This window comes from Salvelinus fontinalis, chromosome 39 (genome assembly GCF_029448725.1).
Source record: "Salvelinus fontinalis isolate EN_2023a chromosome 39, ASM2944872v1, whole genome shotgun sequence".
NCBI lineage: Eukaryota > Metazoa > Chordata > Actinopteri > Salmoniformes > Salmonidae > Salvelinus > Salvelinus fontinalis.
In genome coordinates this window covers 28206759-28225500 of record NC_074703.1, presented here as the reverse complement: position 1 = coordinate 28225500, position 18742 = coordinate 28206759, and the positions used below count along the sequence as shown (strand labels likewise).

Sequence of the window (18742 nt, the reverse complement as noted above, 5' to 3'; positions counted from 1 at the left end):
TAGGCTGGTGTCAGGGTAGTGTAGTAGTACAGGGTAGGCTGGTGTCAGTGTAGTGTAGTATTACAGGGTAGGCTGGTGTCAGTGTAGTAGTACAGGGTAGGCTGGTGTCAGTGTAGTAGTACAGGGTAGGCTGGTGTCAGCGTAGTGGTACAGGGTAGGCTGGTGTCAGTGTAGTAGTACAGGGTAGGCTGGTGTCAGTGTAGTAGTACAGGGTAGGCTGGTGTCAGTGTAGTGTAGTAGTACAGGGTAGGCTGGTGTCAGTGTAGTGTAGTAGTACAGGGTAGGCTGGTGTCAGTATAGTATAGTACAGGGTAGGCTGGTGTCAGTGTAGTGTAGTACAGGGTAGGCTGGTGTCAGTATAGTATAGTAGTACAGGGTAGGCTGGTGTCAGTGTAGTAGTACATGGTAGGCTGGTGTCAGTGTAGTAGTACAGGGTAGGCTGGTGTCAGTGTAGTGTAGTTGTACAGGGTAGGCTGGTGTCAGTGTAGTGTAGTAGTACAGGGTAGACTGGTGTCAGTGTAGTAGTACATGGTAGGCTGGTGTCAGTGTAGTGTAGTAGTACAGGGAAGGATGGTGTCAGTGTAGTAGTACAGGGTAGGCTGGTGTTAGTATAGTGTAGTAGTACAGGGTAGGCTGGTGTCAGTGTAGTATATTAGTACAGGGTAGGCTGGTGTCAGTGTAGTGTAGTAGTACAGGGTAGACTGGTGTCAGTGTAGTAGTACAGGGTAGGCTGGTGTCAGTGTAGTAGTACAGGGTAGGCTGGTGTCAGTGTAGTAGTACAGAGTAGGCTGGTGTCAGTGTAGTGTAGTAGTACAGGGTAGGCTGGTGTCAGTGTAGTGTAGTAGTACAGGGTAGGCTGGTGTCAGTGTAGTGTAGTAGTACAGGGTAGGCTGGTGTCAGTGTAGTGTAGTAGTACAGGGTAGACTGGTGTCAGTGTAGTAGTACAGGGTAGGCTGGTGTCAGTGTAGTAGTACAGGGTAGGCTGGTGTCAGTGTAGTGTAGTAGTACAGGGTAGGCTGGTGTCAGTGTAGTGTAGTAGTACAGGGTAGGCTGGTGTCAGTGTAGTGTAGTAGTACAGGGTAGGCTGGTGTCAGTGTAGTAGTACAGGGTAGACTGGTGTCAGTGTAGTGTAGTATTACAGGGTAGGCTGGTGTCAGTGTAGTGTAGTAGTACAGGGTAGGCTGGTGTCAGTGTAGTGCAGTAGTACAGGGTAGGCTGGTGTCAGTGTAGTGTAGTAGTACAGGGTAGGCTGGTGTCAGTGTGGTGTAGTAGTACAGGGTAGGCTGGTGTCAGTGTAGTAGTACAGGGTAGGCTGGTGTCAGTGTAGTGTAGTAGTACAGGGTAGGCTGGTGTCAGTGTAGTAGTACAGGGTAGGCTGGTGTCAGTGTAGTGTAGTAGTACAGGGTAGGCTGGTGTCAGTGTAGTGTAGTAGTACAGGGTAGGCTGGTGTCAGCGTAGTGTAGTAGTACAGGGTAGGCTGGTGTCAGTGTAGTGTAGTAGTACAGGGGTCATATTGTACTGGTTCAGGATGAGGGGTCATGTTTTACTGGGTCAGGATGAGGGGTCATATTTTACTGGGTCATGATGAGGGGTCATGTTCTACTGGGTCATGATGAGGGGTCATGTTCTACTGGGTCATGATGATGGGTCATATTATACTGGGTCAGGATGAGGGGTCATGTTCTACTGGGTCAGGATGAGGGGTCATGTTCTACTTGGTCAGGATGAGTGGTCATGTTCTACTGGGTCAGGATGAGTGGTCATATTCTACGGGGTCGGGATGAGGGGTCACAGGAGATGCAGCGCTGCAACAGACCTGCAGAACAGGGTTACTGCTAGACAGTGGGTTATAGGGGTGCAGAACAGGGTTACTACTAGACAGTGGGTTATAGGGGTGCAGAACAGGGTTACTGCTAGACAGTGGGTTATAGGGGTGCAGAACAGGGTTACTACTAGACAGTGGGTTATAGGGGTACAGAACAGGGTTACTGCTAGACAGTGGGTTATAGGGGTGCAGAACAGGGTTACTGCTAGACAGTGGGTTGTAGGGGTACAGAACAGGGTTACTGCTAGACAGTGGGTTATAGGGGTACAGAACAGGGTTACTGCTAGACAGTGGGTTGTAGGGGTGCAGAACAGGGTTACTGCTAGACAGTGGGTTATAGGGGTGCAGAACAGGGTTACTGCTAGACAGTGGGTTATAGGGGTGCAGAACAGGGTTACTGCTAGACAGTGGGTTATAGGGGTACAGAACAGGGTTACTGCTAGACAGTGGGTTGTAGGGGTGCAGAACAGGGTTACTGCTAGACAGTGGGTTATAGGGGTGCAGAACAGGGTTACTGCTAGACAGTGGGTTATAGGGGTGCAGAACAGGGTTACTGCTAGACAGTGGGTTGTAGGGGTGCAGAACAGGGTTACTGCTAGACAGTGGGTTATAGGGGTGCAGAACAGGGTTACTGCTAGACAGTGGGTTGTAGGGGTACAGAACAGGGTTACTGCTAGACAGTGGGTTGTAGGGGTGCAGAACAGGGTTACTGCTAGACAGTGGGTTATAGGGGTACAGAACAGGGTTACTGCTAGACAGTGGGTTGTAGGGGTACAGGACAGGGTTACTGCTAGACAGTGGGTTGTAGGGGTGCAGAACAGGGTTACTGCTAGACAGTGGGTTGTAGGGGTGCAGGACAGGGTTACTGCTAGACAGTGGGTTATAGGGGTACAGAACAGGGTTACTGCTAGACAGTGCGTTATAGGGGTGCAGAACAGGGTTACTGCTAGACAGTGGGTTATAGGGGTGCAGAACAGGGTTACTGCTAGACAGTGGGTTATAGGGGTACAGAATATCGTTACTGCTAGACAGTGGGTTGTAGGGGTCCAGAACAGGGTTACTGCTAGACAGTGCGTTATAGGGGTGCAGAACAGGGTTACTGCTAGACAGTGGGATATAGGGGTGTAGAACAGGGTTACTACTAGACAGTGGGTTATAGGGGTGTAGAACAGGGTTACTGCTAGACAGTGGGTTATAGGGGTGCAGAACAGGGTTACTGCTAGACAGTGGGTTATAGGGGTGCAGAACAGGGTTACTGCTAGACAGTGGGATATAGGGGTGTAGAACAGGGTTACTACTAGACAGTGGGTTATAGGGGTGTAGAACAGGGTTACTGCTAGACAGTGGGTTATAGGGGTGCAGAACAGGGTTACTGCTAGACAGTGGGTTATAGGGGTGCAGAACAGGGTTACTGCTAGACAGTGGGTTATAGGGGTGCAGAACAGGGTTACTGCTAGACAGTGGGATATAGGGGTGTAGAACAGGGTTACTACTAGACAGTGGGTTATAGGGGTGTAGAACAGGGTTACTGCTAGACAGTGGGTTATAGGGGTGCAGAACAGGGTTACTGCTAGACAGTGGGTTGTAGGGGTGCAGAACAGGGTTACTGCTAGACAGTGGGTTATAGGGTTACAGAACAGGGTTACTGCTAGACAGTGGGTTATAGGTGTGTAGAACAGGGTTACTACTAGACAGTGGGTTATAGGGGTGCAGAACAGGGTTACTGCTAGACAGTGGGTTATAGGGGTGCAGAACAGGGTTACTGCTAGACAGTGGGTTATAGGGGTGCAGAACAGGGTTACTGCTAGACAGTGGGTTATAGGGGTGCAGAACAGGGTTACTGCTAGACAGTGGGTTGTCGGGGCGCAGAACAGGGTTACTGCTAGACAGTGGGTTATAGGGGTGCAGAACAGGGTTACTGCTAGACAGTGGGTTATAGGGGTGCAGAACAGGGTTACTGCTAGACAGTGGGTTATAGGGGTGCAGAACAGGGTTACTGCTAGACAGTGGGTTGTAGGGGCGCAGAACAGGGTTACTGCTAGACAGTGGGTTATAGGGGTGCAGAACAGGGTTACTGCTAGACAGTGGGTTATAGGGGTGCAGAACAGGGTTACTGCTAGACAGTGGGTTATAGGGGTGCAGAACAGGGTTACTGCTAGACAGTGGGTTATAGGGGTGCAGAACAGGGTTACTGCTAGACAGTGGGTTGTAGGGGTGCAGAACAGGGTTACTGCTAGACAGTGGGTTATAGGGGTGCAGAACAGGGTTACTGCTAGACAGTGGGTTATAGGGGTGCAGAACAGGGTTACTGCTAGACAGTGGGTTATAGGGGTGCAGAACAGGGTTACTGCTAGACAGTGGGTTATAGGGGTGCAGAACAGGGTTACTGCTAGACAGTGGGTTATAGGGGCCAGAACAGGGTTACTGCTAGACAGTGGGTTGTAGGGGTGCAGAACAGGGTTACTGCTAGACAGTGGGTTATAGGGGTGCAGAACAGGGTTACTGCTAGACAGTGGGTTATAGGGGTACAGAACAGGGTTACTGCTAGACAGTGGGTTGTAGGGGTGCAGAACAGGGTTACTGCTAGACAGTGGGTTATAGGGGTACAGAACAGGGTTACTGCTAGACAGTGGGTTATAGGGGCCAGAACAGGGTTACTGCTAGACAGTGGGTTATAGGGGTGCAGAACAGGGTTACTGCTAGACAGTGGGTTGTAGGGGTGCAGAACAGGGTTACTGCTAGACAGTGGGTTATAGGGGCCAGAACAGGGTTACTGCTAGACAGTGGGTTATAGGGGTGCAGAACAGGGTTACTGCTAGACAGTGGGTTGTAGGGGTGCAGAACAGGGTTACTGCTAGACAGTGGGTTATAGGGGTGCAGAACAGGGTTACTGCTAGACAGTGGGTTATAGGGGTGCAGAACAGGGTTACTGCTAGACAGTGGGTTGTAGGGGTACAGAACAGGGTTACTGCTAGACAGTGGGTTATAGGGGTGCAGAACAGGGTTACTGCTAGACAGTGGGTTGTAGGGGTGCAGGACAGGGTTACTGCTAGACAGTGGGTTGTAGGGGCCAGAACAGGGTTACTGCTAGACAGTGGGTTGTAGGGGTGCAGGACAGGGTTACTGCTAGACAGTGGGTTGTAGGGGTGCAGAACAGGGTTACTGCTAGACAGTGGGTTGTAGGGTGCAGAACAGGGTTACTGCTAGACAGTGGGTTATAGGGGTACAGAACAGGGTTACTGCTAGACAGTGGGTTATAGGGGTGCAGAACAGGGTTACTGCTAGACAGTGGGTTATAGGGGTACAGAACAGGGTTACTGCTAGACAGTGGGTTATAGGGGTGCAGAACAGGGTTACTGCTAGACAGTGGGTTGTAGGGGTGCAGGACAGGGTTACTGCTAGACAGTGGGTTATAGGGGTACAGAACAGGGTTACTGCTAGACAGTGGGTTATAGGGGTGCAGAACAGGGTTACTGCTAGACAGTGGGTTGTAGGGGTGCAGGACAGGGTTACTGCTAGACAGTGGGTTGTAGGGGTGCAGGACAGGGTTACTGCTAGACAGTGGGTTATAGGGGTGCAGAACAGGGTTACTGCTAGACAGTGGGTTATAGGGGTACAGAACAGGGTTACTGCTAGACAGTGGGTTATAGGGGCCAGAACAGGGTTACTGGTAGGCAGTGGGTTATAGGGGTACAGAACAGGGTTACTGCTAGACAGTGGGTTGTAGGGGTGCAGAACAGGGTTACTGCTAGACAGTGGGTTATAGGGGTGCAGAACAGGGTTACTGCTAGACAGTGGGTTATAGGGGCCAGAACAGGGTTACTGCTAGACAGTGGGTTATAGGGGTGCAGAACAGGGTTACTGCTAGACAGTGGGTTGTAGGGGTGCAGAACAGGGTTACTGCTAGACAGTGGGTTGTAGGGGTACAGAACAGGGTTACTGCTAGACAGTGGGTTATAGGGGTGCAGAACAGGGTTACTGCTAGACAGTGGGTTGTAGGGGTGCAGAACAGGGTTACTGCTAGACAGTGGGTTGTAGGGGTGCAGAACAGGGTTACTGCTAGACAGTGGGTTATAGGGGTGCAGAACAGGGTTACTGCTAGACAGTGGGTTGTAGGGGTGCAGAACAGGGTTACTGCTAGACAGTGGGTTATAGGGGTGCAGAACAGGGTTACTGCTAGACAGTGGGTTATAGGTGTGCAGAACAGGGTTACTGCTAGACAGTGGGTTATAGGGGTACAGAACAGGGTTACTGCTAGACAGTGGGTTATAGGGGTGCAGAACAGGGTTACTGCTAGACAGTGGGTTATAGGGGTGCAGAACAGGGTTACTGCTAGACAGTGGGTTATAGGGGTGCAGAACAGGGTTACTGCTAGACAGTGGGTTATAGGGGTGCAGAACAGGGTTACTGCTAGACAGTGGGTTATAGGGGTGCAGAACAGGGTTACTGCTAGACAGTGGGTTATAGGGGTACAGAACAGGGTTACTGCTAGACAGTGGGTTATAGGGGTGCAGAACAGGGTTACTGCTAGACAGTGGGTTATAGGGGTACAGAACAGGGTTACTGCTAGACAGTGGGTTATAGGGGTGCATAACAGGGTTACTGCTAGACAGTGGGTTATAGGGGTACAGAACAGGGTTACTGCTAGACAGTGGGTTGTAGGGGTGCAGAACAGGGTTACTGCTACACAGTGGGTTATAGGGGTACAGAACAGGGTTACTGCTAGACAGTGGGTTATAGGGGTGCAGAACAGGGTTACTGCTAGACAGTGGGTTGTAGGGGTGCAGAACAGGGTTATTGCCAGACAGTGGGTTATAGGGGTGCAGAACAGGGTTACTGCTAGACAGTGGGTTATAGGGACCAGAACAGGGTTACTGCTAGACAGTGGGTTATAGGGGTGCAGAACAGGGTTACTGCTAGACAGTGGGTTGTAGGGGTGCAGAACAGGGTTACTGCTAGACAGTGGGTTATAGGGGCCAGAACAGGGTTACTGCTAGACAGTGGGTTGTAGGGGTGCAGAACAGGGTTACTGCTAGACAGTGGGTTATAGGGGCCAGAACAGGGTTACTGCTAGACAGTGGGTTATAGGGGCCAGAACAGGGTAACTGCTAGACAGTGGGTTATAGGGGTGCAGAACAGGGTTACTGCTAGACAGTGGGTTATAGGGGCCAGAACAGGGTTACTGCTAGACAGTGGGTTATAGGGGTGTAGATCGGGGTTACTGCTAGACAGTGGGTTATAGGGGTGCAGAACAAGGTTACTGCTAGACAGTGGGTTATAGGGGTGCAGAACAGGGTTACTGCTAGACAGTGGGTTGTAGGGGTGCAGAACAGGGTTACTGCCAGACAGTGGGTTGTAGGGGTGCAGAACAGGGTTACTGCTAGACAGTGGGTTGTAGGGGTGCAGAACAGGGTTACTGCTAGACAGTGGGTTATAGGGGTGCAGAACAGGGTTACTGCTAGACAGTGGGTTATAGGGGTGCAGAACAGGGTTACTGCTAGACAGTGGGTTATAGGGACCAGAACAGGGTTACTGCTAGACAGTGGGTTATAGGGGTGCAGAACAGGGTTACTGCTAGACAGTGGGTTATAGGGGTGCAGAACAGGGTTACTGCTAGACAGTGGGTTATAGGGACCAGAACAGGGTTACTGCTAGACAGTGGGTTATAGGGGTGCAGAACAGGGTTACTGCTAGACAGTGGGTTATAGGGGTGCAGAACAGGGTTACTGCTAGACAGTGGGTTGTAGGGGTGCAGAACAGGGTTACTGCTAGACAGTGGGTTATAGGGGCCAGAACAGGGTTACTGCTAGACAGTGGGTTGTAGGGGTGCAGAACAGGGTTACTGCTAGACAGTGGGTTATAGGGGCCAGAACAGGGTTACTGCTAGACAGTGGGTTATAGGGGCCAGAACAGGGTAACTGCTAGACAGTGGGTTATAGGGGTGCAGAACAGGGTTACTGCTAGACAGTGGGTTATAGGGGCCAGAACAGGGTTACTGCTAGACAGTGGGTTATAGGGGTGTAGATCGGGGTTACTGCTAGACAGTGGGTTATAGGGGTGCAGAACAGGGTTACTGCTAGACAGTGGGTTATAGGGGTGCAGAACAGGGTTACTGCTAGACAGTGGGTTATAGGGGTGCAGATCAGGGTTACTGCTAGACAGTGGGTTATAGGGGTGCAGAACAGGGTTACTGCTAGACAGTGGGATATAGGGGTGTAGAACAGGGTTACTACTAGACAGTGGGTTATAGGGGTGCAGAACAGGGTTACTGCTAGACAGTGGGTTATAGGGGTGCAGAACAGGGTTACTGCTAGACAGTGGGTTATAGGGACCAGAACAGGGTTACTGCTAGACAGTGGGTTATAGGGGTGCAGAACAGGGTTACTGCTAGACAGTGGGTTATAGGGGTGCAGAACAGGGTTACTGCTAGACAGTGGGTTGTAGGGGTGCAGAACAGGGTTACTGCTAGACAGTGGGTTATAGGGGCCAGAACAGGGTTACTGCTAGACAGTGGGTTGTAGGGGTGCAGAACAGGGTTACTGCTAGACAGTGGGTTATAGGGGCCAGAACAGGGTTACTGCTAGACAGTGGGTTATAGGGGCCAGAACAGGGTAACTGCTAGACAGTGGGTTATAGGGGTGCAGAACAGGGTTACTGCTAGACAGTGGGTTATAGGGGCCAGAACAGGGTTACTGCTAGACAGTGGGTTATAGGGGTGTAGATCGGGGTTACTGCTAGACAGTGGGTTATAGGGGTGCAGAACAGGGTTACTGCTAGACAGTGGGTTATAGGGGTGCAGAACAGGGTTACTGCTAGACAGTGGGTTATAGGGGTGCAGATCAGGGTTACTGCTAGACAGTGGGTTATAGGGGTGCAGAACAGGGTTACTGCTAGACAGTGGGTTGTAGGGGTGCAGAACAGGGTTACTGCTAGACAGTGGGTTATAGGGGTGCAGAACAGGGTTACTGCTAGACAGTGGGTCATAGGGGCCAGAACAGGGTTACTGCTAGACAGTGGGTTGTAGGGGTGTAGAACAGGGTTACTGCTAGACAGTGGGTTATAGGGGTGCAGAACAGGGTTACTGCTAGACAGTGGGTTATAGGGGTGCAGATCAGGGTTACTGCTAGACAGTGGGTTGTAGGGGTGCAGAACAGGGTTACTGCTAGACAGTGGGTTGTAGGGGTGCAGAACAGGGTTACTGCTAGACAGTGGGTTATAGGGGTGCAGAACAGGGTTACTGATAGACAGTGGGTTATAGGGGCCAGAACAGGGTTACTGCTAGACAGTGGGTTGTAGGGGTGTAGAACAGGGTTACTACTAGACAGTGGGTTATAGGGGTGCAGAACAGGGTTACTGCTAGACAGTGGGTTATAGGGGTGCAGAACAGGGTTACTGCTAGACAGTGGGTTATAGGGGTGCAGAACAGGGTTACTGCTAGACAGTGGGTTGTAGGGGTGCAGAACAGGGTTACTGCTAGACAGTGGGTTGTAGGGGTGCAGAACAGGGTTACTGCTAGACAGTGGGTTATAGGGGCCAGAACAGGGTTACTGCTAGACAGTGGGTTATAGGGGTACAGAACAGGGTTACTGCTAGACAGTGGGTTATAGGGGCCAGAACAGGGTTACTGCTAGACAGTGGGTTATAGGGGTGTAGATCAGGGTTACTGCTAGACAGTGGGTTATAGGGGTGCAGAACAGGGTTACTGCTAGACAGTGGGTTGTAGGGGTGCAGAACAGGGTTACTGCTAGACAGTGGGTTATAGGGGTGCAGAACAGGGTTACTGCTATACAGTGGGTTATAGGGGTGCAGAACAGGGTTACTGCTATACAGTGGGTTGTAGGGGTGCAGAACAGGGTTACTGCTAGACAGTGGGTTATAGGGGTGCAGAACAGGGTTACTGCTAGACAGTGGGTTGTAGGGGTGCAGAACAGGGTTACTGCTAGACAGTGGGTTATAGGGGTGCAGAACAGGGTTACTGCTAGACAGTGGGTTGTAGGGGTGCAGAACAGGATTACTGCTAGACAGTGGGTTATAGGGGTGCAGAACAGGGTTACTGCTAGACAGTGGGTTGTAGGGGTGCAGAACTGGGTTACTGCTAGACAGTGGGTTATAGGGGTGCAGAACAGGGTTACTGCTAGACAGTGGGTTATGGGGTGCAGAACAGGGTTACTGCTAGACAGTGGGTTATAGGGGTGCAGAACAGGGTTACTGCTAGACAGTGGGTTATAGGGGTGCAGAACAGAGTTACTGCTAGACAGTGGGTTATGGGGTGCAGAACAGGGTTACTGCTAGACAGTGGGTTATAGGGGTGCAGAACAGGGTTACTGCTAGACAGTGGGTTATAGGGGTGCAGAACAGGGTTACTGCTAGACAGTGGGTTATAGGGGTACAGAACAGGGTTACTGCTAGACAGTGGGTTATAGGGGTGCAGAACAGGGTTACTGCTAGACAGTGGGTTGTAGGGGTACAGAACAGGGTTACTGCTAGACAGTGGGTTGTAGGGGTGCAGAACTGGGTTACTGCTAGACAGTGGGTTATAGGGGTGCAGAACAGGGTTACTGCTAGACAGTGGGTTGTAGGGGTGCAGAACAGGGTTACTGCTAGACAGTGGGTTGTAGGGGTGCAGAACAGGGTTACTGCTAGACAGTGGGTTATAGGGGTACAGAACAGGGTTACTGCTAGACAGTGGGTTATAGGGGTGCAGAACAGGGTTACTGCTAGACAGTGGGTTATAGGGGCCAGAACAGGGTTACTGCTAGACAGTGGGATATAGGGGTGCAGAACAGGGTTACTGCTAGACAGTGGGTTGTAGGGGTGCAGAACAGGGTTACTGCTAGACAGTGGGTTATAGGGGTGTAGAACAGGGTTACTGGTAGACAGTGGGTTGTAGGGGTGCAGAACAGGGTTACTGCTAGACAGTGGGTTGTAGAACAGGGTTACTGCTAGACAGTGGGTTATAGGGGCCAGAACAGGGTTACTGCTAGACAGTGGGTTATAGGGGTACAGAACAGGGTTACTGCTAGACAGTGGGTTGTAGAACAGGGTTACTACTAGACAGTGGGTTGTAGGGGTGTAGAACAGGGTTACTGCTAGACAGTGGGTTGTAGGGGTGTAGAACAGGGTTACTGCTAGACAGTGGGTTATAGGGGTGCAGAACAGGGTTACTGCTAGACAGTGGGTTGTAGGGGTACAGAACAGGGTTACTGCTAGACAGTGGGTTATAGGGGTGCAGAACAGGGTTACTACTAGACAGTGGGTTGTAGGGGTGCAGAACAGGGTTACTGCTAGACAGTGGGTTATAGGGGTGCAGAACAGGGTTACTGCTAGACAGTGGGTTATAGGGGTGCAGAACAGGGTTACTGCTAGACAGTGGGTTATAGGGGTACAGAACAGGGTTACTGCTAGACAGTGGGTTGTAGGGGTGCAGAACAGGGTTACTGCTAGACAGTGGGTTATAGGGGTGCATAACAGGGTTACTGCTAGACAGTGGGTTATAGGGGTGCAGAACAGGGTTACTGCTAGACAGTGGGTTATAGGGGCCAGAACAGGGTTACTGCTAGACAGTGGGATATAGGGGTGCAGAACAGGGTTACTGCTAGACAGTGGGTTGTAGGGGTGCAGAACAGGGTTACTGCTAGACAGTGGGTTATAGGGGTGTAGAACAGGGTTACTGGTAGACAGTGGGTTGTAGGGGTGCAGAACAGGGTTACTGCTAGACAGTGGGTTGTAGAACAGGGTTACTGCTAGACAGTGGGTTATAGGGGCCAGAACAGGGTTACTGCTAGACAGTGGGTTATAGGGGTACAGAACAGGGTTACTGCTAGACAGTGGGTTGTAGAACAGGGTTACTACTAGACAGTGGGTTGTAGGGGTGTAGAACAGGGTTACTGCTAGACAGTGGGTTGTAGGGGTGTAGAACAGGGTTACTGCTAGACAGTGGGTTATAGGGGTGCAGAACAGGGTTACTGCTAGACAGTGGGTTGTAGGGGTACAGAACAGGGTTACTGCTAGACAGTGGGTTATAGGGGTGCAGAACAGGGTTACTACTAGACAGTGGGTTGTAGGGGTGCAGAACAGGGTTACTGCTAGACAGTGGGTTATAGGGGTGCAGAACAGGGTTACTGCTAGACAGTGGGTTATAGGGGTGCAGAACAGGGTTACTGCTAGACAGTGGGTTGTAGGGGTGCATAACAGGGTTACTGCTAGACAGTGGGTTGTAGGGGTGCAGAACAGGGTTACTGCTAGACAGTGGGTTATAGGGGTGTAGAACAGGGTTACTGCTAGACAGTGGGTTATAGGGGTGCATAACAGGGTTACTGCTAGACAGTGGGTTGTAGGGGTGCAGAACAGGGTTACTGCTAGACAGTGGGTTGTAGGGGTGCAGAACAGGGTTACTGCTAGACAGTGGGTTGTAGGGGTGCAGAACAGGGTTACTGCTAGACAGTGGGTTGTAGGGGTGCATAACAGGGTTACTGCTAGACAGTGGGTTGTCGGGGTGCAGGAGAGAATTACCTTTATTGTTGCAAGCAATCCACTTCACAGTGTCAGCGAAGGTCACCTCTCGACCAATAAGGTAAGTAAACACACGGACCTGAAAAAGACAAATGGTTTTCAGCACCTAGTGTCACTTAGTCATATCTCCCTTGTCTTAGTGTCACCTAGTCATACCTCCCTTGTCATACCTCCCTAGTCATACCTCCCTTGTCTTAGTGTCACCTTGTCATACCTCCCTTGTCATACCTCCCTAGTCATACCTCCTTTGTCTTAGTGTCACCTAGTCATACCTCCCTTGTCTTAGTGTCACCTAGTCATACCTCCCTTGTCTTAGTGTCACCTAGTCATACCTCCCTTGTCATCCCTCACTTGTCTTAGTGTCACCTAGTCATACCTCCCTTGTCTTAGTGTTACCTTGTCATACCTCCCTTGTCATACCTCCCTTGTCATACCTCCCTAGTCATCCCTCCCTTGTCTTAGTGTCACCTAGTCAGCCCTCCCTTGTCTTAGTGTCACCTTGTCATACCTCACTTGTCATACCTCCCTTGTCTTAGTGTCACCTAGTCATACCTCCCTAGTCATACCTCCCTAGTCATCCCTCCCTTGTCTTAGTGTCACCTTGTCATACCTCCCTTGTCTTAGTGTCACCTAGTCATACCTCCCTTGTCTTAGTGTCACCTAGTCATACCTCCCTTGTCTTAGTGTCACCTTGTCATACCTCCCTTGTCATACCTCCCTTGTCTTAGTGTCACCTAGTCATACCTCCCTTGTCCTAGTGTCACCTAGTCATACCTCCCTTGTCTTAGTGTTACCTTGTCATACCTCCCTTGTCATACCTCCCTTGTCATACCTCCCTAGTCATCCCTCCCTTGTCTTAGTGTCACCTAGTCAGCCCTCCCTTGTCTTAGTGTCACCTAGTCATACCTCCCTTGTCTTAGTGTCACCTTGTCATACCTCACTTGTCATACCTCCCTTGTCTTAGTGTCACCTAGTCATACCTCCCTTGTCTTAGTGTCACCTTGTCATACCTCACTTGTCATACCTCCCTTGTCTTAGTGTCACCTAGTCATCCCTCCCTTGTCTTAGTGTCACACCTCCCTTGTCATAGTGTCACACCTCCCTTGTCTTAGTGTCACCTAGTCATACCTCCCTTGTCTTAGTGTCATACCTCCCTAGTCATACCTCCCTTGTCTTAGTGTCATACCTCCCTAGTCTTAGTGTCACCTAGTCATACCTCCCTTGTCATAGTGTCACACCTCCCTTGTCTTAGTGTCACCTAGTCATACCTCCCTTGTCTTAGTGTCATACCTCCCTAGTCATACCTCCCTTGTCTTAGTGTCATACCTCCCTAGTCCAAAAGAGAAAGCGGTTCCTGAGATGTGTGTGTGTGTGTGTGTGTGTGTGTGTGTGTGTGTGTGTGTGCGTGCGTGCGTGCGTGCGTGCGTGCGTGTGTCTGTGTCTGTGTCTGTGTCTGTGTGTGTGTGTGTGTGTGTGTGTGTGTGTGTGTGTGTGTGTGTGTGTGTGTGTGTGTGTGTGTGTGTGTGTGTGTGTGTGTGTAACGTTGGTTACCCTGCGTTCTGGCCAGTTGAACTCCTGAAACACTTCCTCATAATCCTCCATGGCTCCGTCAGTGATCAGCATGATGGCCTGGTTACACAGACTGCCCTGACCCAACGATGCAGCCTAGAGGACACACACACGCACACGCACACGCACACGCACGCGCCACGCACACAGTATCAGTCCTTGCAGAGCTGGAACGAGATAAATGAATTCCTTTAAAGACTGAGCTAGGATGATATGTCTATACACCAAAGAAGACAAACCTCATTCAGGATTTTGAAGGATTCCTTCATGGCCTTCTTGACTTTGCCCTCTCCTTTTACCTGGAGCTCCTCAACCAGCAACTTGAAGTGCTGCAGAGAGAGAAAAGGAGAGACAGAGAGAGAGAGAGAGAGAGAGAGAGAGAGAGAGAGAGAGAGAGAGAAGGAGGGAGAGAGAGAGGGGACAGGGAGGGAGAGAGGGAGAGAGAGAAAGAAAGAGAGAGAGGGGAGAGAGGGGGAGAGAGAGGGAGAGTTGGGAGAGAGAAAGAAAGAGAGAGAGAGAGGGAGAGAGGGGGGAGGGCGAGAGAGAGGGAGAGGGAGGGAGAGAGAGAACATTTCATTTAAACTGAACAAAAATATAAATGAAACATGAGTTACAGTTCAATTCCTTAGTCCCTAATCTATGGATTTCACATGTCTGGGCAGGGACGCAGCCATGGCCCACCCACGCCTGGGGAGCCAGGCCCAGCCAATCAGAATGGGCTGGCATGGTTACACATGGCCTGTGGTTGTGAGGCCGGTTGGACGTACTTGACAAATTCTCCCCAAAAAACATTGGAGGTGGCTTATGGTAGAGAAATTAACATTACATTCTCTGACAACAGCTTTGGTAGACATTCCTGCAGTCAGCATGCCAATTGCACGCTGTGGCATTGTGTTGTGTGACAAAACTGCACATTTTAGAGTGGAGTTTTATTGTCCCCCAGCACAAGGTGCACCTGTGTAAGGATCATGCTGTTTTATCAGCTTCTTGATATGCCACACCTGTCAAATGGATGGATTATCTTGGCGAAGTAGAAATGCTCACAGGGATGCAAACGTTCTTTGTGTTTATCAGTGTTTCTGTATTTCTGTCTAACATCTGCAGGGCCTGTCTGCTACCGGCTGCTTCCCTGTCTGCCTGGCCAATCACATCCTCTCCTGGGGAGTCATGTGACAGTAAAGCTGTCGGTAAGGGATGACACCACCTGCTCTGCTCTGTGATACATTTAGAGGAGGAGGGGAATAAGAGGGGAGGAGATGAGGAAGAGGAGGAGGAGAGGAGGATCAGAAAGTAGACCACCGGACCGATACCTGACCCACAACAAACAGTAGACTGAACTCTACAGCAGGTGTGATGCCTGACCCATAACAAACAGTAGACTGAACTCCACAGCATGTGTGATGCCTGACCCACAACAAACAGTAGACTGAACTCCACAGCAGGTGTGATGCCTGACCCACAACAAACAGTAGACTGAACTCCACAGCAGGTGTGATGCCTGACCCACAACAAACAGTAGACTGAACTCCACAGCAGGTGTGATGCCTGACCCACAACAAACAATAGACTGAACTCCACAGCAGGTGTGATGACAGACAGACAGACAGAAAAGAGACAGGGAGAATAGGAGAGAGGGCTAGAGGGAGGAAGGAAATAAAGAAAGGGGAAATGTTCTGGGGAGAGGAGGGGAAAGACAGGAATAAAATGAAAGGAGTTGAGACCATATGGGGGAAAGGAGGGACAGAGAGAGAGGAGGGATAGATGGAAGGAGGGAAAGAGAGAGAGGAGGGATAGAGGGAAGGAGGGAAGGAGGGAAAGAGAGAGAGGAGGGATAGAGGGAAGGAGGGAAAGAGAGAGAGAGGAGGGATAGAGGGAAGGAGGGAAAGAAAGAGAGAGGAGGGATAGAGGGAAGGAGGGAAAGAGAGAGAAAGGAGGGATAGAGGGAAGGAGGGAAAGAGAGAGAGGAGGGATAGAGGGAAGGAGGGAAAGAGAGAGGAGGGATAGAGGGAAGGAGGGAAAGAGAGAGAGAGGAGGGATAGAGGGAAGGAGGGAAAGAGAGAGAGAGGATGGATAGAGGGAAGGAGGGAAAGAGAGAGAGGAGGGATAGAGGGAAGGAGGGACAGAGAGAGAGGAGGGATAGAGGGAAGGAGGGAAAGAGAGAGAGGAGGGATAGAGGGAAGGAGGGAAAGAAAGAGAGAGGAGGGATAGAGGGAAGGAGGAAAAGAGAGAGAGGAGGGATAGAGGGAAGGAGGGAAAGAGAGAGGAGGGATAGAGGGAGAGGGGATAGAGGGAGTTAAGGGTAGAGGGAGGGAGGGATAGAGAGAGTTAGGGATAGAGGGAGGGAGGGAGGGAGGGAGGGAGGGAGGGAGGGAGGGAGGGAGGAGTTGTCGTGCTGTCAAAGCCCTTTACCACTTGGTGACTCCGAGTCCCTGCCAGGAACAATAGTCTAGTGGCACCCGGCCCACTGGGGTGAGTCCTATCTCTCTGAGCCTTCTTAACCAGCCTTAATCAGCAAACAGCTCATGGGCCTTAACTGCTGAATTGAGTTAATTAGCATTAGAGTTCCATTGGTTACCTCTCGGTTGTCCAGGTCAGCCTGGACCAGAGTGCCCTTGAAGCAGGGCTCCACGTATTGGACGTAGTCGCTGTACTGTGGGATAGAACGCATGGGGAAAACAGGTCAAAGATCAGGTGTGTGTGTGTGTGTGTGTGTGTGTGTGTGTGTGTGTGTGTGTGTGTGTGTGTGTGTGTGTGTGTGTGTGTGTGTGTAGGAACGCATTGGGAAAACAGGTCAAGGATCAGGTGTGTGTGTGTGTGTGAACGTATAGGGAAACAGGTCAAGGAGAGTTAAGGAGGTCAGCAGGTGTAATCTCAGCTGGAACAGAGAATCTCTGTGATGTAAAATGTTACAACAGCAGTGTGTGTAACATCACATGACACATGTTGTCCAATCCCATTCGGGCCTCGGCTACCTTATCATACATTATGACCTACCAGCAATATAACCATCAACATTTTCTGAATTGGGCAGATGGGGTTGTATTAATAAATGGATCATTCTGCCATAGTTCACCATAATATATTTTGTATGATTGTAAATGCACACATAATATTAAATCATTTTATTCCATTGCAGCTGAATAATTTAAACCAGGGCAGCCCTAAATGGCGTGTTTTGCTTGTGTGTGTCTGTGTGTGTCTGTGTGTGTCTGTGTGTGTGTGTGTGTGTGTGTGTGTGTGTGTGTGTGTGTGTGTGTGTGTGTGTGTGTGTGTGTGTATGTGTGTGTGTGTGTTTTGCTTGTGTGTGTGTTTTGCTTGTGTGTGTGTTTTGCTTGTGTGTGTGTGTGTGTATGTTTTGCTTGTGTGTGCGTGTGTGTTTTGCTTGGGTGTGTATGTTTTGCTTGTGTGTGTCTGTGTGTGTGTGTGTGTGTGTGTGTGTGTGTGTGTGTGTGTGTGTGTGTGTGTGTGTGTGTGTGTGTGTGTGTGTGTGTGTGTGTGTGTGTGTGTGTGTGTGTGTGTGTGTGTGTGTGTGTGTGTGTGTGTGTGTGTGTGTGTGTGTGTGTGTGTGTGTGTGTGTGTGTGTGTTAAACGCTGCGGGAGGCAGAGTAAATAACGTGTGAGGTGTTTGTGTGTTAATCTCCTAGTTACTCACGGCGATGACATTGACAAAGTCGTTCTCCCCTAGCGTGTCCAGGATGGTGTTAATAGTGTGCTTGGCGATAGTGAGCCTAAGACCCTTCATACTCCCGCTGACGTCCACTACGATGATGATGTCCTTGGGAGAGGTCGCAGCCTGGATGTACCTGGAACAGAGCAGAGGGCAAAGGTCAACTGATTAAATCAATGAGATATTCAGTTTTCAGGTATTTGTTGGTCTGTTGGGGCATTTGGATATCAACAAAGGTGGGAGGTATACAGTACGGATTATAAAGGCCTGTCTGTTCTAAAGGCCTATCTGGCTGGACCTATTGCAAGCCAAGGCCAAAGGTTTATACTAGAGGTCAGGGTTCAGTGGATACACGATTACCCAGACATTCTCAGAATTCCAGCTGGCTCTATGGTTCTGAAACGGAACAATGGAACATTTGGAAGGAGGAGTCAGAACTGTCCAGGAATATCTCCTAAGAGGTTAATGAGCTTGGGCACACTGGAGGATAAGAATAAAGAGACGATCGAAGGAGGAAGGGAGGGAGGTCACATGGAGGGTGTAAATAAAGAGATGACGATCGAAGGGGAGGAGGGAGGGAGGTCACATGGAGGGGGTAAATAAAGAGATGACGATTGAAGGAGGGGGGAGGGAGGTCACATGGAGGGTGTAAATAAAGAGATGACGATCGAAGGGGAGGAGGGAGGGAGGTCACATGGAGGGGGTAAATAAAGAGATGACGATTGAAGGAGGGAGGGAGGGAGGTCACATGGAGGGTGTAAATAAAGAGATGATGATCGAAGGGGAGGAGGGAGGGAGGTCACATGGAGGGTGTAAATAAAGAGATGATGATCGTAGCGGAGGAGGGAGGGAGTTCACATGGAGGGGGTAAATAAAGAGATGACGATTGAAGGAGGGAGGGAGGGAGGTCACATGGAGGGTGTAAATAAAGAGATGATGATCGTAGCGGAGGAGGGAGGGTGCGGTAACTTCTTACATACCACACCAAGCCATTGTCTTAACCATCAGACCGACGACACTCAATATCCAAGACTGAGGACACTCTCAATATCCAAGACTGACGACACTCAATATCCAAGACTGAGGACACTCAATATCCAAGACTGAGGACACTCTCAATATCCAAGACTGGGGACACTCAATATCCAAGACTGAAGACACACTCAATA

The 18742-nt window shown here is 50.4% G+C and overlaps 1 protein-coding gene across 1 annotated transcript in view; it reads right to left on the bottom strand.

Annotated features, from left to right (window-relative positions):
- LOC129838733 (voltage-dependent calcium channel subunit alpha-2/delta-4-like) overlaps nucleotides 1-18742 on the bottom strand; it is a 68161-nt gene that overhangs the window by 19916 nt on the left and 29503 nt on the right. Inside the window, exons 7-11 of the mRNA XM_055905889.1 lie at nucleotides 17559-17709; nucleotides 16482-16556; nucleotides 14146-14235; nucleotides 13889-14002; nucleotides 12338-12416 (exon numbers count right to left, since the gene is read on the bottom strand). Coding sequence (XP_055761864.1) covers nucleotides 12338-12416; nucleotides 13889-14002; nucleotides 14146-14235; nucleotides 16482-16556; nucleotides 17559-17709 — 509 coding nt within the window. The remainder of the gene's footprint in view (nucleotides 1-12337; nucleotides 12417-13888; nucleotides 14003-14145; nucleotides 14236-16481; nucleotides 16557-17558; nucleotides 17710-18742) is intronic.